The sequence below is a fragment of the Poromitra crassiceps genome, assembly GCF_964638095.1.
Source record: "Poromitra crassiceps genome assembly, chromosome: 3".
Classification (NCBI taxonomy): Eukaryota; Metazoa; Chordata; class Actinopteri; order Beryciformes; family Melamphaidae; genus Poromitra; species Poromitra crassiceps.
Window position 1 is genome coordinate 40,609,520 of NC_139625.1, and position 22,178 is coordinate 40,631,697.

General features: G+C 43.0%; 2 protein-coding genes across 2 annotated transcripts; both read right to left on the reverse strand.

The window, feature by feature from the left end:
• Positions 1–6,193: 6,193 nt before the first annotated feature.
• Positions 6,194–8,420, reverse strand: LOC310772704 (glutathione-specific gamma-glutamylcyclotransferase 1-like). Its single transcript, XM_083632578.1, has 3 exons — positions 8,182–8,420; positions 7,927–7,962; positions 6,194–6,919 (listed from the first exon to the last, which is right to left on the reverse strand). Exons 1-3 carry the CDS (start codon positions 8,350–8,352, stop codon positions 6,497–6,499), a joined length of 630 nt encoding a protein of 209 aa, XP_083488704.1. The 5' UTR covers positions 8,353–8,420; the 3' UTR covers positions 6,194–6,496.
• Positions 8,421–11,386: 2,966 nt separating this feature from the next.
• LOC310772690 (delta-like protein 4) lies at positions 11,387–21,671 on the reverse strand. The gene is made up of 11 exons (XM_083632556.1): positions 21,412–21,671; positions 21,028–21,282; positions 20,524–20,581; positions 19,657–19,920; positions 18,216–18,276; positions 17,555–17,685; positions 17,128–17,297; positions 15,816–16,035; positions 14,985–15,714; positions 14,672–14,780; positions 11,387–13,377 (listed from the first exon to the last, which is right to left on the reverse strand). Exons 1-11 carry the CDS (start codon positions 21,463–21,465, stop codon positions 13,372–13,374), a joined length of 2,058 nt encoding a protein of 685 aa, XP_083488682.1. The 5' UTR covers positions 21,466–21,671; the 3' UTR covers positions 11,387–13,371.
• Between the last annotated feature and the right edge of the window lie 507 nt (positions 21,672–22,178).

A 22,178-nucleotide genomic window follows, 5' to 3' on the forward strand; every position in this document is an offset into this window, starting at 1 on the left:
ACAGTCACTTTGCTGCCCTGGGGACAACTGTCATGACAGTTAACTTTAAATGGATACGCCACACATTTCATTGGTGACTTCTACACACATGGCTTTGGAGGCTGGCTCTAAAGTGTCCATCACAACATTAGGAAGCCATTTCAAGACAGCTTTGTTCCTGTTGACTTTCTAGCCTTCATTGATGCAAAGACAGGAAAGAAGAATTCCAAAGCCCATTCTGGCAAAGCTGTTATGAGAAAGGTGTCTGCAAAGTTTGCTACTAAACAGGATGTCAGAGCCCGCCTAGACGCTACTGCAAAACTCACCTACATATGCTCCTTCAGATGTTTGTGTCTCCACAAATTTAGAAGCAAAAGCAGTTTCTTCAGCTTCAAGGTAGATGACCATAGGGATTGACATCCATTCTGCCAAAGTGGAGCAGGATCACTGGACAAACACCCTCCCACTCCTGCACCTGTCCTCCTGTCCTCCTGGGGAGCCATCTTGTCTCCACACCTGCTGTGAAACAGTCCTTGGTGAGGGTGTAGCAACTGCTCTTAAGGAAGAAGCTCCCGTGCAGCTCCTACACTAGATATTGTTGATCTGAATTATACAAACCATCTGATATATTTTCAAGCAGAATATAGCCTATATAGAAAAACAATGATTCTATTAAATGTGACAAGAGATGTGAATTGAGAACCATAACAATTTGAAACTATATTACTGCCATTACTTTCCTCCAATACAGATGGAACCAAGCCCAAAAAGACCAAGAAGAAGGGAGTTCAATGCATTTGTCAAGCTTCTCCGAAAGGCATGTTCCATCAGGACCTCAGAGGCCAATCCTTGAGTACGCCATGATCCCTTTCTCAAACAAATAAAGGAAAATAGGCAGGATGGGTTGAATTCATGCTCTGATACAGTACACCATAGAATGTGTCCAATTTCAAAACACTGATAGGGTTTCAAGTTAAAACAGATATGAAGTTCTCTCATGCAGGGATGATCTCAGTAAGACCTTTCACCTCAGGGCCCGACACCCCTGAGCCGGGCCCGGGTGGCTGTGGAGGCCCCGGGCCCGGGCGGCTGTGGAGGCCTCTGGGCCGGGCCCGGGTGGCTGTGGAGGGCTTGAGTGTAAATGACATTAGGGAAATTAAATTAAGAGCAGTGAAAGTGCCATTCCTCAAGGGCGGGACAGACTAATGAAGCAGGGTGCAGCTCTCTGGCCGGGGCTGTAATTGGGTCAGGTCTGGTTCAGTCACCAGTCCTGGTCCAAACAGATTGGATTAAAGATCCGGTGGTCGTGAGTCATGTTGTGTTTGGATGAAAAGAAGCAATAGTTACATCACCCAACAACAATGATGGGTGGATGAAGAAATGGGCTATATCACTGTGTAATGATGAACAAGTCTGATCAGGGTTTTTTCTCTAATGCGACATGATTTTTTTTACATCACAGTGGAATTAAAGTAATTTTGATTTTGCAAGAAATGCGCTTCCACATGTTTTACTCTAAAGCAAAAGCCAAGACAAATCCAGTCTTTTAATATAACTGTTCAGAATACTGCTCTCTCAGTATAACATCAACCATATGGAACCTTAGTTTAATTTTCAATTTGGTTGATTGATAGAGGGCTGAAAGAAGGCTACTGCCAAGTCATTAGCCATTGTTTGTGCTCTATTAGTGGACAATCTTCCTTTCCTTCTGTGGTGTGGTGGCCTTTATGACCGAATGTGGTGGCCTTTATGACCGCATGGCTCTCACGTCCAGTGGCAGGAGGAGCCCAGAGCTGAGTGAGCTGATCCTCGGCTGACCTTGGGGCACGGCCCAATACAGGGAGGCCGCGGCTCTGAAGTGGAAGGACTCCATTAGCAGCCCAATCACTTTCTCCTTAACGCACTTCCAGGGTGACCTTCAGCCCTCCCCTGACCACGCCAAGGTCAAGGGTCGGGGTTCAGCCTGGGTGCACATTAGCATGCAGGTGGAGGATGGAGAAGTGGGAGTAATGTTTTTGGAATGTATGTCCACTATTCTGAGCAGTGATAGGCCAAGCACACATCCTGAAGACATGACCTCAGCCTCCATTTCTCAGCATTGTGAATGTTCCACGTAATCAATTCTGCTCAGAAGATAATAGCTGACGTTTTCGAAGCGAAGTGACGTCAGGAAGGACAATAATGTTGATGATTAGGTTTCTGAAGTGCATATGAAAGCGCATGATATGCCCATATAGTCTACATTTATTGCAAATTTTCTTTGATATCAATAGAGTCATGAACCTGCTTTGATTTTGTATTTTATACACACTTAGAATCTACAGTGGTAATAGAAAGGGTCAGAGATACGGACATGGCTTGCACTCATCTTCGTGACCAAGCATTTCCTAACTTGATGACCCCAGGGTCATATATTCACTCTGTGCCTCTCCAAGGAGCCCTAACAGAGCTTAGTGAGGGGCCTTTATTGATTGGCTAACCTTTATTGTTATGCGAGACTGACAGCTTACTAAATTATAGTGCTTTAATATAGTTTTTATTATCTGTCATTTCAAATATACGTCCTCAGTTGTTTCATTGTTTTGAAAAATAACAAGAGAAAGAAAGAGGTTAAGGCTTACTTCAGCTCTCATAAGCACGGTATCAGATGTGTAGCCTAACTCTTGGAGAAATGTATAATCTACGTTTTCCATTTGTTCAGCCTTGACAGAGCAGCAGCTGTTTGCGGCAGCTGCAGCTTCCTCAATACAGTTTGAATCAGCTGATATTGATCCTAAATGATCAGGCTTCATATTGTTCTTCAGCATTTAATGCACTACTTACAATACTTATATTCAGATTCAACCATTTAAAGGCCTTGTTGATGAGAGAGGTCAGAGAACAATGGCCAGATTTGTTGGAGCTGACAGAAAGGCGACAGTAACCTCTCTCGATAACCTCTGTAAAACTGTGGTGAGCAGAAAACCATCTCAGAATGCACAACACGTGGAACCTGGAGGCACTTTATAGGAAGATCATAATAAAGTGCTCGATCCGTGAGTGTACGTACGTACGTACGTAGTGCAGTAGAGAACAAATTAAATACATGGTGTGAATTGGAAGGCGATGATGAGTCAGCCAATATGCTTTGAGTCATCATCATCATCTGTTATGAGTGAGATATCATGTTGTTTTGTTAGAACACAAAATAACCAGTGATGTCATTCATGCACAAATGACATCCCTAGTCCACAAACTAACTCAAATCAACTCTCAATACACACACGCACGCACACACACACACACACATACACACACACACACACACACACACACACACACACACACACACACACACACACACACACACACACACACACACACACACACACACACACACACACACACACACACACACACACACACACACACACACACACACACACACACCAGTGATATCATAAGAGCAAAATCAAGTCCCAGGGGCAGACACTGAAAGAAGTGGGAGTCTGGCTTCAGACCCCCATCTTGGACAGATGTATGATGCCAGCTCCAGGACAGGTGATCCAGCATCCCTGAAGTATGCCATCAAGGAGCAGCCAGGGTGAGGCCGCGTAGGGCCGAGCTGCGTATGCGAGCTGCAGGGCCAGCTCGGCGAGGTGCAGGGCGGGTGAGGCTGCGCAGCGGGCGAGCCTAGGAATCGAGTGCACAAGATACCTAGTGATACAAACAAAGCTGGTTGAAAATTGGCGGTGTTCCTTTAATGTTTTACCCACTAACATCCTTAAAGGGATAGTTCACATTTTATAAAATCTAGCCCTATTTGCTACTTACAAATGATGATGTTGATTGGCAGAGTTCTTTCTCAGCACAATCCAGGCTGTTCCTCATAGTAGCTCTGGAAAGTTGGGCAAAATCGAATGCAAGGTCAATGGGGGTCACGGTCCTGTATCAGCTTCAGTCAGCTTGTACATAAAGGAACGTTTGACCTTGCGTTTGTTTTTGTTTTCTCAACTTTCCAGAGCTACTATGAGGAGCAGGATGGATTGTGCTGAGAAAGAACTCTACCAATCAACATAACCATTGGTAAGTAGCAAATAGACCCATTTAGAGTGGACGTCAGGGTTAGTTGCAAAACTCTGAGGAAGCAAGTGAAGCTGAAAAAGGCGTCTTGTGCCATATAGACGATAGACATTGCCACTAGGAATATGACGATGTACGGCGCTGCAACTTTGGTGATGTAGTTGGATCCTAGACCCATCCTGACAGTGAGTCAGGATGGATAATCGCTGTTTACAAACATAAAAATGGTCTATACGAGGGATAGACAAAACGCGTTTCCGGGTGGAAACGGCAATGGGACCCTATGGAGCGAGCCTTGAGTGCTCACTCTAGCCCCGGCTGTGTGGTGTACATTTAAAAAACTGCAACAGTTCACACAACTTTACCATGACATGCATATATTACATCAAACTCTCAGCTACTTCTGCTCTCACTCAGAATGTCAAAATATAAGCGATGTCATGTATAGTTTTTGAGATATTAACGTTTGTTTGGCACAAATCATACTAGTTAACTGCTCCGGTTCTGGGTGTTTTGCAGTGATTTTTGTTGTTGTGACGTCACGCTGATTCCTCGTATAGGGCTAGACATAAAAAAAGAAAAGAAAAGTGAACTATCCCTTTAAAACAGTTTTGAGCAGCCTGGTGAAAAAAACTAATACAAGTAGTAAACAATTCTCTCCAATCTGACATTTCCCCCTCAAAGGCTGAAAACGGCAGGCATTAACCCTCTCCCAAAGAGCAGTAGTCTTGATGTTACTGTACTGGATAACCTATAGGCTATCAAACTTAGGTACAGTTATTGCATTTTTTTTGTTTACAATTGTACTTTTGCACTTCTAAATTGTAAATCTTTTACCTTTATGCTGCTGTATTTTTATTAGCTCTGTAAAGCACTTTGAATTGCCCCAATGTATGGAATGTGCTATAGAAATAAAGTTGCCTTGCTTGCCATGTGCATGTGCACAGCTGTTGAGCTGCATGCTTCTTGCACTGTTTCATGGCTCAAACCTTTGACCCACTTTTGAGCTGGTTTCTAGGAATATGGTGAAGCGAGCTGCAGAAGTATGCAGCTTATAATGTATGTGTGTTTATCCTGGCCTGAAAGCACTTCTTCTTTGCTCTGGTATGTCGCACGTGTACATGTTTTTGCAACGTGAGCAAAACTCAGACAGGGAGAGAAATCCAATCTGCCCCTCCACCTCCCTGCTCCTGCAACACCCCTCGCCTCTATATGCCCGTCTACTTCTCAACTAAGTGCAGAGAGACTTTCAGGAAAGGAATCTGCTGGCTCTGAAAGCATGGGTTGTGTTTTTCCTTGTGGCTGACTTGGTGTACTCAACAGATACCTCCACGGCAGTCTGTTTTTACAGACTGCTATGTGACATATAGCATTTCCACTCAACCTTGGCATATGCTCAGAACAAAAGATTTATGCTGACAAGTGTACTTACGTGACAAACACGTGACTTTGACCTGTTGTAGGCTATATAATACACAACATTCATGGCTGAGTGTTTCGAGTTTATGCCTACCATATGTCAAGAGATGCACCAAACTTACACATTTAAAATATGTTTGAAAACAGCATAGTACCAATTACAGCTACCCAAAAGAGGTGTTTATTATTATTAATAATAATAATAATAATAATAATAATAATAAACAATGCATGTTGACCGTAGTTCAGTTTTATGAGGAGCCCCCAATTCCTCACAGCTGTGCATTGCCTGGCCATGTGACTTGGGAGCAGAGGAGCATGTACAGTGTGTGGCTGGGCACTCATGCGTCACATATGCGTGTGTTGAAAGTCACAAGGCATTGGGGAGCTACAGTATGTGAACGCCTATAGGCGTTACCCAGACCCAGTCCTTGGCTTCATCAAAACAACAATATATATATTATGTTTTCTTCCAATAACTGCATGTCAGCATTATCTGCATACCTCTGTCGAATCAGTTACAGTACCTAGATCAATGACACACAGATATAGCTATTCTTTAACTGTTCATTTTAGAAAGGATTAAGGCATGTTGCAATATTTCAGTGATTCTTTTTAATTAAAATATATATTTAAAAACAGTATATTTACAATAGGTTTTGACATCCTTTTACAACAAAGGTTTAAAAGATCATGGTGGAAAGGAGTAGTAGCCTAATCCCATAGTGTACATTTGGAGGGGGGGAAAAGAGAGGAAGAAAAAACTCATAATGCTTCTTATAGGTTATAGTTGACGGTGTGTGACCTACATATTTTATACCATGGGTTACTGTGAGAAGCACAGAATTCCTCAGACTGCGTAAACTGGTCACGCATCCCCTCCTTCATTCAACATGTCTTATTTTCCTTTGCACAAAGTATGAAAACATCAGAACAACAAGAACCCGCTGACTGACACACAACAGGAAGGATTACATGAAACAACATAACTGCATTGCTATCTTAAACCTTTTTTTATGACATGGAGTGCTTTCATTTAGTTCCCAGGAGTAAGGATCACTGGTCTGGGGGGAGGCTCAACCTTGAGTTCACAGAACAGGGCCAAGGTGGCCGCCTCGATGGAGAAGAGGTGCTCATCGTGCACCCCGGGGCACGACAGTCTCATGAACTCAGCCAGGCGGAGCAGGTACTCTATGTTGTGGCCCGTGTTGCCCCTGCAAGCGGCGATCTGGGCGGCGATCTGGGCGTCCGGGGCGGGGCCGAGGTAGATAGGGTTGTCGGAGGTAGCGATGTAGGCGAGGGCCACCAGATGACCCTGGCCCGGGCCCTTCTCTCTGGGGATGAAGTCCACCATCTCTGTGATGTAACCTCCCAGCACAGCCTCCCTCATGTTCAGGTACTGCAGGGACTCTTCGATCTGTGAGTCTGTTACCTCGTAGGCCACTCCCCAGGTGCAGGCCTGCAGGGGGGGCAGGTGGAGGGAAGACAGTGAGCATGCTGAATGTTAAAGGCACAGCACGACTAAATATCACATTTCCAGTGTGACATATAAGTAATACGTTGAGAAATAACGAAATAAATGCAAACACAGCTGAATTTCAGTTTTGTTATTAGAAATATTCCCAGAGCCTCCGTTTCACCAGTATTAGTGAACATACACTGTTGTCTCCTGTTGTTGTAGAGCTTGATTAATCAGCTCTGTTGTAGAGCTAGATTAATCAAGAATTTAGAAAATGTGACTGTGGCAGTATTAGGATGAATATCTGAGGAATATCTCTGGACACGAATTCAGCAAATTCACAGCATAGCTGATGTAAACAAAACAAGGATAGGGTCTTTCTAACGGGGGGGAATCACACATAATACATTGTATTGATGGTTACTTATGATCAACGCCAGCTTTTTATTTTCCACTACCCCACTGGTTAGACTTAGAATAGTTCAGGCATCAGACTATAAAATAAGTATCCACAATAGAATACTGGCATTCCAACTAGTTCTTGTTCACAATCACAAATGGTGACTGCCTGGGTTTTATTGGGTTATATGTAGCCTAGGCCAGTGGTTCTACATTTTTTTCACATGAAGGACCCCTAAACTGACAAAAATTAGACCACGGACCCCCATTTGATAGGATTTTGTCCCACGGACCCCCATATGATAATAAGATTGATGCTTTAGATGTTTAATTACAGAATTATTTAACCTCCATTTGAGAACCACTGGCCTAGGCTATTTATTTTCTTTTGTACATAATAATGGAATAGAAGAATTCTATACACACATGGAAGAGAATGCAATTGTCCATGAGAGGTAAAAAATAAATAAATAAATAAAGGCTTAGAACTTCCCTAAATAGATAGGCTATCTATTTAGGGAGGTTCTAAGCCTTTTTTCATAAACCTTAGCATAGCCCACAATAGACTACTGGTACTACAGTACATCAAAACAAGGACACCCTCTTACCTCACGATCCTCCACTAATGTCACCACTCTGCCTGGCTATGGGGAGAAGGGACAGACTGTCACTCAGTATGAAGACATGACAGCTCAGCACATAACAAGCACAGCAAGCATTTTTACACTCATAAATATCATCGTAGAACTATCACATCACATCACATCACATCACATTTTGAATGATTTGCAGGGCAGGACAATCCAATAACTTTAGTAGCCTAGTCACAAAGCTTTAGCATGTAGCCTAAGTGCACAACTCACCCTCTCTTTGTCCCCTCGATAAAAATCATCTCCATGCCAGAAACGTCGTTTATATCCTTTAATGTAGCCGATTTTGCTCCTCTTGTATTCGAAATCAGGTTTCCAGATTAATGAGCCATAACCAAAAATCCACATACTTCTCTTCTCTTCTATAATGCCGTGAGGTTTCATTGTGATGACTGGCTGGGGTTTAAGACAGTGACTTGAGTTTTTATATATTTCTATCAAGAAGTAGTTGCCGTCCGACGATGCTGCCTATGGTATGCATTCCGATACATTAGACTGCCATTATTCAACTGGCTAATCAGATGCACTGGTTTGTAGGAATCCAATGACAATCTATAGCCTACCAAATCCTAAAGGAGTGTTGCCGAAAGCGTAGTGTCTAAAATTGTGCGCGCGGGCTATATCATCAAAATGCCTTTAGGTAGGTAGGTGTGTCAGAGTCTCTGCTGTATCCTCAGACCTCATAGCCTAGAGACACGTGTATTTGTTGTTCAGATCTCAGCTTGTCAGAACAAAACGTTCCCGACCAATGAAATCACAGGAGGGGCTGGGTTAGCTAAACGGACAAGCCAATCAGGATCGCTGTAGGAATCAAACCAAGGGGCCTCTTCCACGAAGCAGGTTATTTCGAACTGAACTGGACAGACTAGTCCAGAGGTTCTCAAATGTTTTTCAGCCAAGGACCCCTTACAAGATAGAAAATATACCGGGGACCCCCTCATTCTGATTTGTGATTTTGAGCTAAGCTTAATTGTTTCCACGGTAACGTGCTCGACTTTTAATTTGATAGGTTTGTTATTAGAATGTAATCCATGAACCATTTTAGATTTAAAGCATAAACTATTTTCGTTGAACTATGAAGATTTTGCAAAAAAATATATCACAATTTGTCAACAGTACAGAAAACCACTATGCAACACAATCAATGACAGCCAAGATATTTTGATAGACTAGCACCATGTAGGAAGTAGTTTGAGAAGGAATAAGTAACATGTAGCATTTTTTTTTTAATTAAAAAAAAAAAAAAAACCTGAAAACTTTTCGCGGACCCCCTGGCAAAGTGACCCCTGGGGGTCCACGGACCCCCATTTGAGAACCACTGGACTAGGCTACTAAACTGCTGGGGCCACAGAATCGTTGTGAGAATGTTGGAAAGGCTTAACTTTCTTTTTTTCCTTCTTTCTTTCTTTCTTTCTTTCTTTCTTTCTTTCTTTCTTTCTTTCTTTCTTTCTTTCTTTCCAACTGTATCTCTTCAGGTGACTGCTTTAGCAACATTGCTGCCACACTCGATCACTTATTGCTGATGACATCACTGATGACATCACTCACTGATGACATCACTGATGACATCACCAATCACATTACAATGGCTCGAGTGACATCCCTGATGGCATCATCACCAATGACATCATCACTGATGACATCACAATTGCTCGAGTGACATCACTGATGATATCATTATTGAGTGCTCAAGTGACATCACTGGTGACATCACCAATTAGTCAGTGGTTTTCAAAGTGGGCCAGGGCCTCCTGGGCCGCCAGGCAGCACTAGCAAATGAATGGAAATGGAAATCTTTATGGGAAAGGAAATTATTCAGTTATCATTTTGTTAATACAACAGTATAATAAATAGAGAATATAATATATGTTATATTATATTTTAGAATTATATTTAGTGTAGTATTTAATCCTTTCCTTCCACATAAAAATCATATTTGTCATGTCATATGTCTAATTGCCTGCCAATCAAAACAATCAGATTCATTGTCATTTCCCCCTGGTGTGGGTAGTCAGGGACAATGTTTATAATGGAAAACAAAAATATTGAATAAGGAATATTGAATACAGAAATGAGAAAAGATTTGAGATACTAATTATTGGAGACTACCAGAAATGGCCATGGTTGTCATAATGTGTTAGTAGTGACATCAAAAGACTCCTACAAGACAAGAGGAATATCGTCACACATCATTTTTCATTTTCACATCATGCACAAAGGCATGTACTGTAGGCACTACTATTTTATTCCATGGCCACGTACTGTATCCATTTAAGTCTGGGAGCACAGCACATATTGTATCCTTGTGTCAAATAGTCAGTGATGGCAGCAGCTAATCAGATTACCTACTGTATAAATAGGGCTATTTAGCTGGGAGTGTGGTTGTCTTAAGCTCATTGCGTGTCTGTGTTCTGCCTAGGTTTGTTGCTGGCACCTGAGCTGATTTGCCACCTACTTATGCATAAGCCAGTATAATATTGATTATGTCCCTTAGATGGCATGATCTCATAACCAACGAAGAAAGAAGCCAGCATTCATAAAATCATAATGTTCTTTAGTCTAAATGTTGGAGAGTTTCAATCAGCCATCATCAGCGTTGTCATACCCAATGAATGCATGGATGTTTTGTGCAGCTACATTGTAAGTTGTGGAAGTGGAAGAACACAGGGCTTACTGCCCCCAAGTGTTAGTTGAAGACATTGCTCCACTCTTTGAAACAGCAAGCACCTTTTACAGTCTTCGACCTGTTGCATTTCATTTAAGGCAGATGCATAAGAAGAGAAAAGGGAAGAATAAGGGAACATTCACCTGTATGGGTCCTGGGGTAATAGATTATGTTCCATGTATTGCACACAAACACGAGTTCAGCGCAGTCATAAAAATGTGTTCTAGGGGGAGGGGGTTACATTATGTGCAGGGTGGGTGATGGAACAGCAATGAAAATGGCAGAAGTTGAAGGAAGTGCAAGAGATGCTATGAGTAACAATGTAATTTGCTGTGATGTCAGTTGGGCGTTGTGTGTGTGCAGCTTCAAAGCTAGAGACTTGGCAGAGGCCGGGCTCGGGGGCCCTGTTCATGCTCCAGCAGTGAAAGGGCATATGGTGATTTGATCAATGACACATCCACAAGCATCTGCTTAGTTTTGTTAAGTAGCCTACCTTATCTAACCCCTCCCTTTCAGTTTGCAAGCTTGGTCTCTAAGCATACTACTGGCAGAGGCCTGAGAGGTGACTGATAAAAGATGTATGATGCATCATGCATCTAGGCTTGTCTTTTGCTCCTCAGAGCCTTGATGTGACAATTCGCATGTTCATTTATAAAGTAGTTGGGTAAAAAGACCACAAGAATTCTTTATTTTCACATACAGATTTCTTTAAATATATATATTTTGTCTGAGGAAGTCCTTACATTGCTGCCAATTACAATACTGTCCACTGAATGATTGCTAGCACATTGATTTAACATCACATTGACACATGCCTGTCATGGACATACACATGGAATCATTAGAAATGCTACAAGGCCAATCATTATCTAGACCAGGGGTTCCCAAACTTTTCCATCCAAGTACCACTACATACAAAACCAACTTTCCCAGGGACCACTTCCACTGCGTATACCAACACCCCCCCCCCCCCCCCAAAAAAAACATTTGCTGATTTAACCATGCAATAGCAGCAGAAAGGCTAAATGACAATAGGCTACTAGCTGGTTCAAAACGGACACACACACACACACACACACACACACACACACACACACACGCCACCATTAGGCTGTGAAAAAGAGGACAGGACCCCTTTGTATGTAAATGTTTTTTTTCCCCTCGCCAAAATTTTGCCTAACTTTGGAGTGTTATTTAGCTATCTTCCTGACAAACTAGCATGACATGGTTGGTACAAATCGATTCCTTAGGTCTTCCTTAGGGTTTCACAGGATACCAGAAACTTCACTCTGGCTTTAAAACTGAGCCTGCTGCAGTTGCTGAAAGAAAATGTTCAAAATTGTGATATTTCCCAAATAGTGCAACATTTCCGAAAATCGGCCCAATCCGGCTACTCCCAGGGTTAATGTGTATCATGTAAAAACTGTTGTCTGTATTTATTTATCTTTTGCAATTCTCTGGCGGACCACCAAGCGGAGCCCCGCGGACCACTGGTGGTCCGCAGACCACAGTTTGGGAACCAATGATCTAGACAATGAAGCCACTTCCACACCAGGTGACACAAATAAAGATTCTAGATGATTCCAACATTTAGGCAAACCAGGATCTCTATTTGACCATGTACACTCAACCATTGAAGAGCAACAAACAAACAGTGTACCAGATATGTATTCATTGTTACTTTTTCTTCTTTAAAAAAAGAAAGAAAGAAACACCAACATTTTAAAAATAAATTCAACTTTTTGAGCCATCAACTTAAAAACAAATGTACATTTCATACTTCTAATCTTAACATATAAATATAGTACATTATATACAAAATAATCTTATAAAACATAGAAAGAACAAGATCAGTGCTTCATATTCTTAAATTACTAATGAAAGACTAATCTTACAAAATAACATTATTGGTTCAGTAATTTCAATTGAAGGCGTCCTTGGTACGATAGTCACTTGTCATGTATTTCTTTGTCTTTATTTATGGGTGATCTTGCATAAGGTAAAATTAGGCCTTATCTTGAGTTTCCCTGGCGCTGAAGCATATTGCATCAATTGATTTTTTTTTATGTTACCTCCATTTTGCTGTGCAAAGAAATCAAGATAAGGCAGGGCACAATGTTGTTCTTAAACCCATACATAAGGCTTTGTGATCTGGGCTGCATACATTCTTTATCAAAAGGATTCGATTTACAAAACTGACTCAAATATTCTTCAAAAATGAACCGTTTTCAGTAGTTTTTTTTGTCACTCTTCTATTTAGCACAATGCTCATTTTTGCTTGCATAGCGCATAGCCAGGCCACTGAAAATGGAAATGGCTGGCTCCATCCACAGGCTTGTTGGCAGTAAGTTGATTTGTTGATTGCTGATTATCGCAATAAGGTGGAGAGGAGCACATCAAGATAGTCCTCTTCTACTAATGGACATGCCGGCATAAACATGTACGCCTGCTGCCCTTGGATGAACCTGGACGGACCAGACAAGGGTCTGAATCAAAAAGATCACAGGCGCGTCCGTAAGTCAGATTTTCTCATTATTTCCCACAACAGTCTTTTCAGTCTTTACATTCTAACAAAAATAGTAGCTTGAGTTCTATTGCATTCAAAGAGCGCACAGGCTCCATCCAGTTATCAAGTTTTCAAGAGCAGCAAGTTGCATTTAAATAAATCCCAGTCTCTCTACACTTGTAAACAGTCCAGAAGACATCCGATGTATAGAATGACTAATATCTTCCATTTATTATACCTGAGAGAGAGAAGAGAGAGAACAAGTCAGTGTCAATCTCAGCAGCTCGCAATTTAAAGTCAAAAGAAATTGTCTGTTGCTGATCAATTGATGATATAAGCAGGGTCATGCTCAGAAGAAATGGGAAAACAGTTTATAGGAGAATTTCGGGGGCATCCGGGTAGTGTAGCGGTAGATTCCCTGCCTACCAACACGAGGGCTGCAGGTTCGCGCCCCGTGCTACCTCCGGGTTGGTCGGCACAGGCACGATGGGTGGGAAGCCGGAATGAGGGTATGTGTCCACTTGCGCCTCCTCTGGTCTAGCCTGTTCGGGGTGGAAGGGAACTGGTGGGAATAGCGTGATCCTCCCACGTGCTATGTCCTGCCGGTTAAGCTCCCCGCTGTCGGGTGGAAAGATGCGGCTGGCAACTGCACATGTATCGGAGGAAGCATATGTGTGTCTACGGCTCTCCCCAGATCGGCAGAGGGGGTGAGGCAGTGACCGGGGCAGCAGGGGGAATTGGCTAAGTACAATTGTGGAGAAAATGGGGGGGAATCAGAAAAAAAACAAAAAAAAACAGAATTTCTGTATTTTTCAACCTGGACCCTATTTTATTTATTTTTGTATGTATAACTACGTGAACAGAAATATTTGAAATTGGTGCAGTATTGACCAAGATCGTGTCAGTTGGCACCCGCTTTTCCCACATGCCCCTAGTGCACTAAACAAGCTTGTTTTCACCACTGACAGGATCAGATTATTCCAATGGGATAGTTGTGATTGTGATGTGGGGTTGTACTGTATGAGGTACTTGCTGACATTCAGTTTACTACATGCGATAGAATGTAGTCCCAGTTTGGAGAAATGGAGAACGGCCGTGTCAGGGAAGTAGACCTGTCTGCTGAATGTGAACAGGGTGATGAGCAAAAACGTGGAAAATACTGCTCACCTGGCATAATCCAAGTCTCCACAAGCCTGAGATGCCAAGTTGAATTGAGAAGAAACTGCACTGTAGCCAGGGGCTGGAAGTAATAATGTGGGGTGCTGCACCACCCGGCTACAGTGCAGATTTCAGCTAAAAACCATGTAAAAGACATATTTTCAAGTCATGAAAAGTATGTATGGAAACTCGTTTAGTGCAGTAGGGGCATGTGGGAAGCGGCTGCCAACTGAAGCGATCTTGGTCAATACAGCATCAATTTAAAAGATTTCTGTTCACATTACTTAGTTATACTGTACATAAAATAAAATAAAAATAGGGTCCAGGTTGGAAAAAACAACTAAATTATCCTTTAAATATGAAAAAAATCTTACCTCAGTTGCTATGACGCATTCATTTTTCTCCTCTGCTATTACAAACACAGACTGGTACACTGAATCTCTGGAAGAACATATCGTTGAGATTCTACACTCCGGCGTTTCACTGTGAAGTAAAGAGACTTTGTGTCAGTTATTAAGCACAGCACCAACGTTATCTTACACCAACATTGAGGAGTTGATGTTCCAATCTTTGCTGTACTGAATGATGAGATGATTGACCAAATACTTTCTGTAGATCTTACATGATATAGCCTAAATGCCACACCTTACTACAGCTGTTCATTACAATCATTTTATGTGCACTCACCTGTACATTCTACTCAATGGCATTTTGTCTTCTATTGTCTTTTCACAGTTTTCATCTTTGCCCAAAAGGGACAGTTCACCCTTGTACCCCTTGGAGGTTTTGTAGTGGTTGATCTGTTTGTGGTTGGACCTTTCCCTGGGACAGTCCACCTCCAAATCTATCTTTTTATTGTTGTTCTTGAGCTCCAGAGTGGAGATGAGGTTCTCCTTCTGAAAGTCGGCCTTGGAGAGGTTGTTCATGGTCTCCGAGTCCTGCTCCCTGTTCCTCTGCTTCTTGACGTGGCGTACGACCACCGCCACCATGCAGAGCAGCACCAGAAGAGCCACCAGGCCTGCGCCCAGGATGATGGCCGCCCAGCTCAGCCTGTCACTGGACACCCAGCCTATGTTGGGGCTGGGGGTAATGGCTGAAGGCACGTGGTAGGACTGGCACTGGGGGCCACTGTATTGGGCGGGGCAGACACAGGTCGGCCGGCCTTTGGCTCCGGCGATGCAGGTCCCTCCGTTCAGGCAGGGCTGAGAGGCACAGCGGTCTGTGGGCCTGTCACAGTTGCGGCCCATGGAGCCCGGCAAGCAGGTGCAGGTGTAGTCGTTGATGCGGTCAATGCAGGTGGAGCCGTTGGCGCAGGGGTTGGTGGCACACTCATTGATGTTGATCTCGCAGCGCAGCCCCGCAAAGCCCGAGCGGCAGCTGCAGAGTCGGAGGTTACCGTGGATCACACAGTGCCCACCTGTGCAAAACAAAGTAGCGTTGTCCCTCAATCTGTAATCACGCACAATATTATTTAATTTAGAGATGTACAGAAAGAATAGATTATTTTTGATGTATTACCATTGGTGCATTGCAGTGAGGTACATCTATCCACTTTCTTCTCGCAGTTAAGTCCAGTGTAGCCCGCTGGACACTCGCACATGTAGCTACGTCCATCATCCGTCTCTCTGCACTTCCCCTTGTGGAAGCAGGGTGTATCTGCACAGGTCAGCATCCTGTGCTCACAGTGCGTCCCTTCAAACCCCCGTGGGCACATGCACCTATAGCCGCTCTCAGTGTCCTGCAGGAAAATACCATAGATTGTATAAAAATCACACCCAGGTGTAAAAAGTAAGTGGTGCAGGTCTGACAGGTCGGACATGTGCGTGCGTCATGGCTCACACAACTCGGTGCACACATCTCGTGTTTAACACACATATAGTCACTTATAGAAGCAACTGTACCGCTTAAAAATATGGACGTAGTCACCGTGACGTCACCCATTGGTTTGTGGACTCTCGTTTTGCATCCTCGACTTTGGTATTTAGACCGTCGCCATCTTGTTTTATTTATTTTAGTCAAACAGAGCCGCAGTGGTCCATGATCAGCGAGCTACGTGATCACTGCACAGGTGACCTGTCAATCATGCCCCAAAACCTTGTATTTTTTATTGTCTATTTCACTATCAATTGAATCATAATTTACTAAATGAACATCATGCTGTATTGAAGAAGACTTGAAACTAGTGATTGAGACCATAAATAAACTCATTAGGAAAGTGTTGACTGAGTTAATAAATCAAGTGAGAAATAGGGTAATTTTCCAATTATTTTTGCAGCCATAGACTGTATAAATGGGTGAGTTATATAAAAATTCAACTCTGTACAGTTGTCATGAATGGGAAAATTAGCTATAGAGACTAAAGCTGTTTTTTGAACCAGGCTGTAAAGTTGGGCATTTTAACATGGAGGTCTATGGGGAATGACTGGCTTTTTGCAGCCAGCCTCTAGTGGCCATTCGAGGAACTGCCGTTTTTGGCACTTCCGCATTAGCCTAATTTTTTCCAAAGACATATAAACTACAAGCTCCGTGTCAGATTTGCTTATGGCACCACATTCATAATGCCCCCCCTTCCCCCCAAGCACCACCTTCATCCTCAGTGTGAATTCTATTTACAGTAGAGTCTGTGAACTGGGTCATCCAGCAACTCAACAATCGGTAGCATCCTCCTGGACGAGCAGATAGACTGAGGCGAAAACAAAAACAGGAAAAGCCTGTGTTGTGGGAAAGGAGAGAGAGAGAGACTAAAAGCCTGTGTTGTGGGAAAGGAGAGAGAGAGAGAGACTAAAAGCCTGTGTTGTGGGAAAGGAGAGAGAGAGACTTCCGGACTCACCAGGCAGCGGCCTCCGTTCCGACAGGGTTGGCTGTCACACTCTGTGACCTCAGAGTCGCAGTTGACCCCGGTGAAGCCTGGCAAGCAGGTGCAAGTGTAGCTGCCCTGGCCCGTGTTCATGCACGTGGCCCCGTTGGCACAGGGTCTGTGGTGGGTACAGTAGTTCAGATCTGCAAACAAATGTGTGGAAAGATTAGAAGCAGAGCATCTCCAAAAATTGCTTTTAACTTTAGATTCTACTGAAGCTGTGGATAACACCTGTTTGTTGGCGTTGTCATGTTAGCCGGAGGCAGCACTGTTTTGTTGACGAATCATACCATAGCCAATGACGCCTAACCACAATTCAATTAATTTTCTTTTTGCCCCCCCCCCCCCCCCCCCCCCCCCGAAAAAGAAAGCAGGTGAGAGGTAGGGAGGAGGGACTGACCTTGGTCACAGAACAGGCCTCCCCAGCCCTCGTTGCAGGTGCACTGCCATGGCTCGTCGCAGGTGCCATGTTTACAGGACGGGTGGCGTTTACACACATCACAAAAGAGGCCCTGCCAGCCCTCTCTGCATCTGTCTCACACACAAACAGAACACAATCACTGTGGGCTCATACACAAACATTACACTGTTATTACACTAACACTGAAATTCAGACTCACTGTAGAATACATGTAGGCCTACTTAGAATACTTCGTAGTATATCTTAGTATATCTAGCCTACTAAATGAAGAATAACATTCTTGGTAGTTAAGCTGTTCTGTGTTATTGTTCTAGCACAGACCCACTGGTGGGCGGGCCTCAGAGCACCATCTAGTGGGCCACGCAGGACCTCTCACATCAAGATATCAGAATGATAGCCTATCATTTATTTGTGAAGGTGGTCGTCGGAAATGTTTTAACAATCAGAAGTGGGCTGGGCCTTGAATGACAAAAGGTTGAGCTCCCCTGCTGTAGCGAATGCATTTTCTTTGGTCAATTTCTGCTCTGGGAATGTAGGCCCTAGAATCACTGACAATGACGCACCAATGAATTGGATTGAAAATTGAGAGATTTGTATGAATGTAAGCACACAGCCAAAGAGTCTGTGAATAGCTACTCACTTGCACTCTCCAGGTAATGTGCAATTTCCATTCCTTTCACTGCACCCCTCAAGACAGATTGCTGTGTTTCAAAAGAAAAGGAAAAAAGAAAAGGAGAGAGAGACAATTTAAAGACTTAAAGCTCAACACCTAATAAGCTCCTAATATGGCATTCATCACCTTAAATGCTTTTCTTCTCGTAATAAAACCTGCTGCTACCTGGCCATTTCAATGAGAAACCATAATGTGCTGCGCTGTATGTGACATTGATTTTGCATGGTTATAAGACTTGTGTTAGGGCTGGTTAGTGTGGAGCAGATGCTTGTTCTCAGAAAGCGGGACAGCTGCCCCATTGTTATGGGTGGGCAGTTCGAGGCCCGCGTGCAGCTGCCGCCCTAGTGGTTCAACAATAGAGCCTGCAATTTGAGTGGCGCGTGGCGGACGATAATGCCGCGATTAACCCCCAGCGCGTGCTGCTGGGCAACCACCGCCCTGGATTAGCCAACCCGCATGCGCCCCAGAGGGAAAGTGCACCAAGTAGCCTACGGCAAGTAGGCCTAGGCCTACCTCTGTTTAAATGTTCAGTGTGTGTGTGTGTGTGTGTGTGTGTGTGTGTGTGTGTGTGTGTGTGTGTGTGTGTGTGTGTGTGTGTGTGTGTGGATAGTTCTGGCAAATAGTTCCTCTGTTGTGATTGGCTCAAAAACTATATTGCCCTCTGAGGAATGACATTATTGTTAGACTAGTTATCACTGATTAGGAATAACACTTTACACTAAGGGTAGCCTGGGTAAACCCAGCCGCCACGTGACCTGCTCTGAGACCTTGTGACTAGTGAGCAGGGTCTGTCTGAGAGCAGGTCACTGGGGGCTGGGTTTACCCAGGCTACAGTACACTAAGGGTACATTAATTAGGGGTTAGTTCATGCTTCATAATAATTAACAATTAACTAAGCCTTAATTAACAGTTAACTAATGTGTGTAGTAACCATTTACTAATGGTGTTCATGTTAACATATTGTAGGCTATTAATTTATAGTTATTTAATAGTTTACGGTTTGGTTTGGGGTTAGTTAATGGTTGGCCCTTAATAAGCATTAACTAATGGTTAGTTAATGCTTATTAAGCGATATTAAACATGAACTAACATTAATTAATGTACTCTTATTAAAAGTGTTACCAATAACCTACAATACATTAGTGTTCTTAGCTATGTTTTATACAATAGGCTTACGTGGTGATCCCTCCACAAGGGACTAATGCATCTTAGCTGTCACTGGAGGGCCTCTTATCTTACTTCTTAAGTTCACTCATGCTTAAATCATTGCATCCTTGACGATTAGCAACTATGACATCTGAGCACCACCGTAGACAATAATACAGCAAACCCTGGCCTGAAATCTAACTTGTGACCTTTATCAGAAACAAAGAAATGCCCATATGGTGTCTTTACTCTGATTGCTTACGTTCTTGGCAGTATTCTCCCTTCCATCCTGGGAGACAAGCTATTTGCCCGTCTGGCTTGCAGGTGTAGTGGCCAAAATGGTCGTCTCTTGGAGCGCATATTTTGGAACAAGTGTCCCCGTAGTAATTTTCATTGCAGATGAAGCGGTATGAGTACCTTAGCTCCGTCTGCATCCCAGTCTGCAGATCCTGGGACCACTCATCCCCTATTCCCAACTGTCTTTGGATGGCAAAATAACTAATCAAGAATTCAGGGTTGGTGGTATCTGTGAAGAACAGAACATGCGCATTAGGCCTACAGTAAAGCAGACATATTTTGTAAATAGCCTATAGGCTACTATCCGGTGACCACAGCCTATATGATGTAGTGCATGTAGGCTAATTGTGTTTTGACAGTCTAACAACTATTCTTTCAGTGAATTTCACATAACAATAGGCGTACAGTAATACTGAAATTTCCTTTTCCTTTTAGTCAGCAACACATGTAGCCATTATTCCCCTATTATGAAGGACCTAACAAAAAAGGTGTAAAATACAGGAAAAGGCGGTCATAGGATTTTTTGGCAAGGTTTTCATATTGTCACTTCAGCCTCTAGGCCTACACTTTCCCACGCCAAAAATAAACCAAGGGAAGTGCAATTGTGTTGGAGAGATGTGATTGTATAAAATGTCCTGTGCCTCACAGCGCACTAAACAAACACAATTCCCTAATGCTGAAAAATGCCAAATGCAATTTGCTAACATGTATCAATTAATAAGTGGATGTTACTGTTATTAATGAATTGTGTCATGGGTAATAGTAGCCCTAAGTCATAGGCTACACGACATGTCTCCCTCTAGCGGCGGACAGGCAGTGCGCAGCTCCTCACCTCCAGGTAGATCAGATGCAGGGCAATGCCAGGCTTCAATAACTAATGAGAAAGCACCCTGTGGGGACAAATAGGGGAAAACTTCAACACAGAGAAGACCATTTAGAAATTGCACGCTTGACATGGCTGACTATTGCCAGGAAATATAAAAAAATAAGGGAAGGGAGGGGGGAGGGTTGAACTGAAAGTGTACAAAGTAAAAAAAAAAATCTAAGGAAATGGTCCCAAATAGAGAATATGTGAATGCTGTAATCATGATCACTGTTATCTCCCAATGTAGTGTTGACAGTGACTTAGGCCTACATAAATATAATGACATAAATTCAATAATATGCAGTATGCAGAAAAAAAGCTTGTCTAAAAATCTGTTTATTTATTTATTGGTTTTGATGCCTTATGGGTGGTTACCGATTGGATGTCAGAAAGGTTATCCATTTCTTTTCTTTAATTAAATGCTATAGGCTAAATAAAAGTGGCGGTGCGGACAGCGACACGTGCTCTTACCGGCCAGGTGAAGTTGAGCGGCAGACGCAGCCTGCCGCCCCGCTGGATGCTGAAGGAGTTGGTGCCCAGGACAGGTGTGCTGCCTCTGCCAAATAAAAAGTTCCCGGGAGAGCCCACCGTCTGGTAGTTCTTCAAGCAAACCCTGAAAAAAGTCCTGCAGCCTGCAGTCCTGCCGCAACTAAGTCCATTTGCCAGCAAACCTCTAGTATTCTCAAACTGATGGAGATCTATCTCGAACACACCTGATCCCAGAACCTAAAATGGTACAGTGAGCACACAAAATGATTGTTTTTTCTATAATAGTCCAGCTAGTACTGCATTGCAAAGACAATAAGCATAGAAATATGAGATAAATAAACAATTAAACAAATAAAATATGCCTACCTGAGTAAGTAATGTTATAATGATTGCGAGGATAGAGGTGAACCAAATGGCCATTCTTTAGAGTTGATGTGCTATCCTTTGAAAATCAAGTTGTCCTCTCGCAAAAAGCTCCTATTCCAAGTGGTGATTAATGGAGTGCTTATAATAAATATAATCCTTCTTCAAAAGCCTGTAGGGACAAGATCCAGCTCCACAATCCGTATCCAGAAGAAAAAGTCGGGGAAAGCCTGGGTTATCCAGAGTTTAGACAGATACCAGTAATAACGTCAATATCCACAAATTAGTCATTCTTCTGTCTTTCTGTTGCCCATCCATCGTGCCGGTCAGATGTGTGTGTTTGGTGCTGACGCGAGTCTTGTGCTGCCAACAGTGATGCGCACATGTGGTGCATCAGCGCATACTCACTCTTAATGAAGGATGTTTGACGTCCCTCCCAGTTTATATAGCATAGGGAGTGGAGTGTCATTAGACACTGCCAGTCAATAAAAACACGCCCACTTTCCTCTGCACCGTCGTTTTTGCCTCGATATGATTAACATTCAACATTTTTTAAGGTTGAAAAGGAAGATTATTATGTTTACCAATACCTAGATCAAATCTACCCAAAAAGTCGATATGGTGGTCATTAAACGCGGTGTTGAGTGCTACAGACAAAAGTGATTTCCTATAGCAACATTATAGGAATAGGCTATATCATTTTCCTTTATCAATTGGTTGCGCGTCTTTGAGCGCTCCATTGGATGACCCCGCAGCCTCTCTTGTCTCGT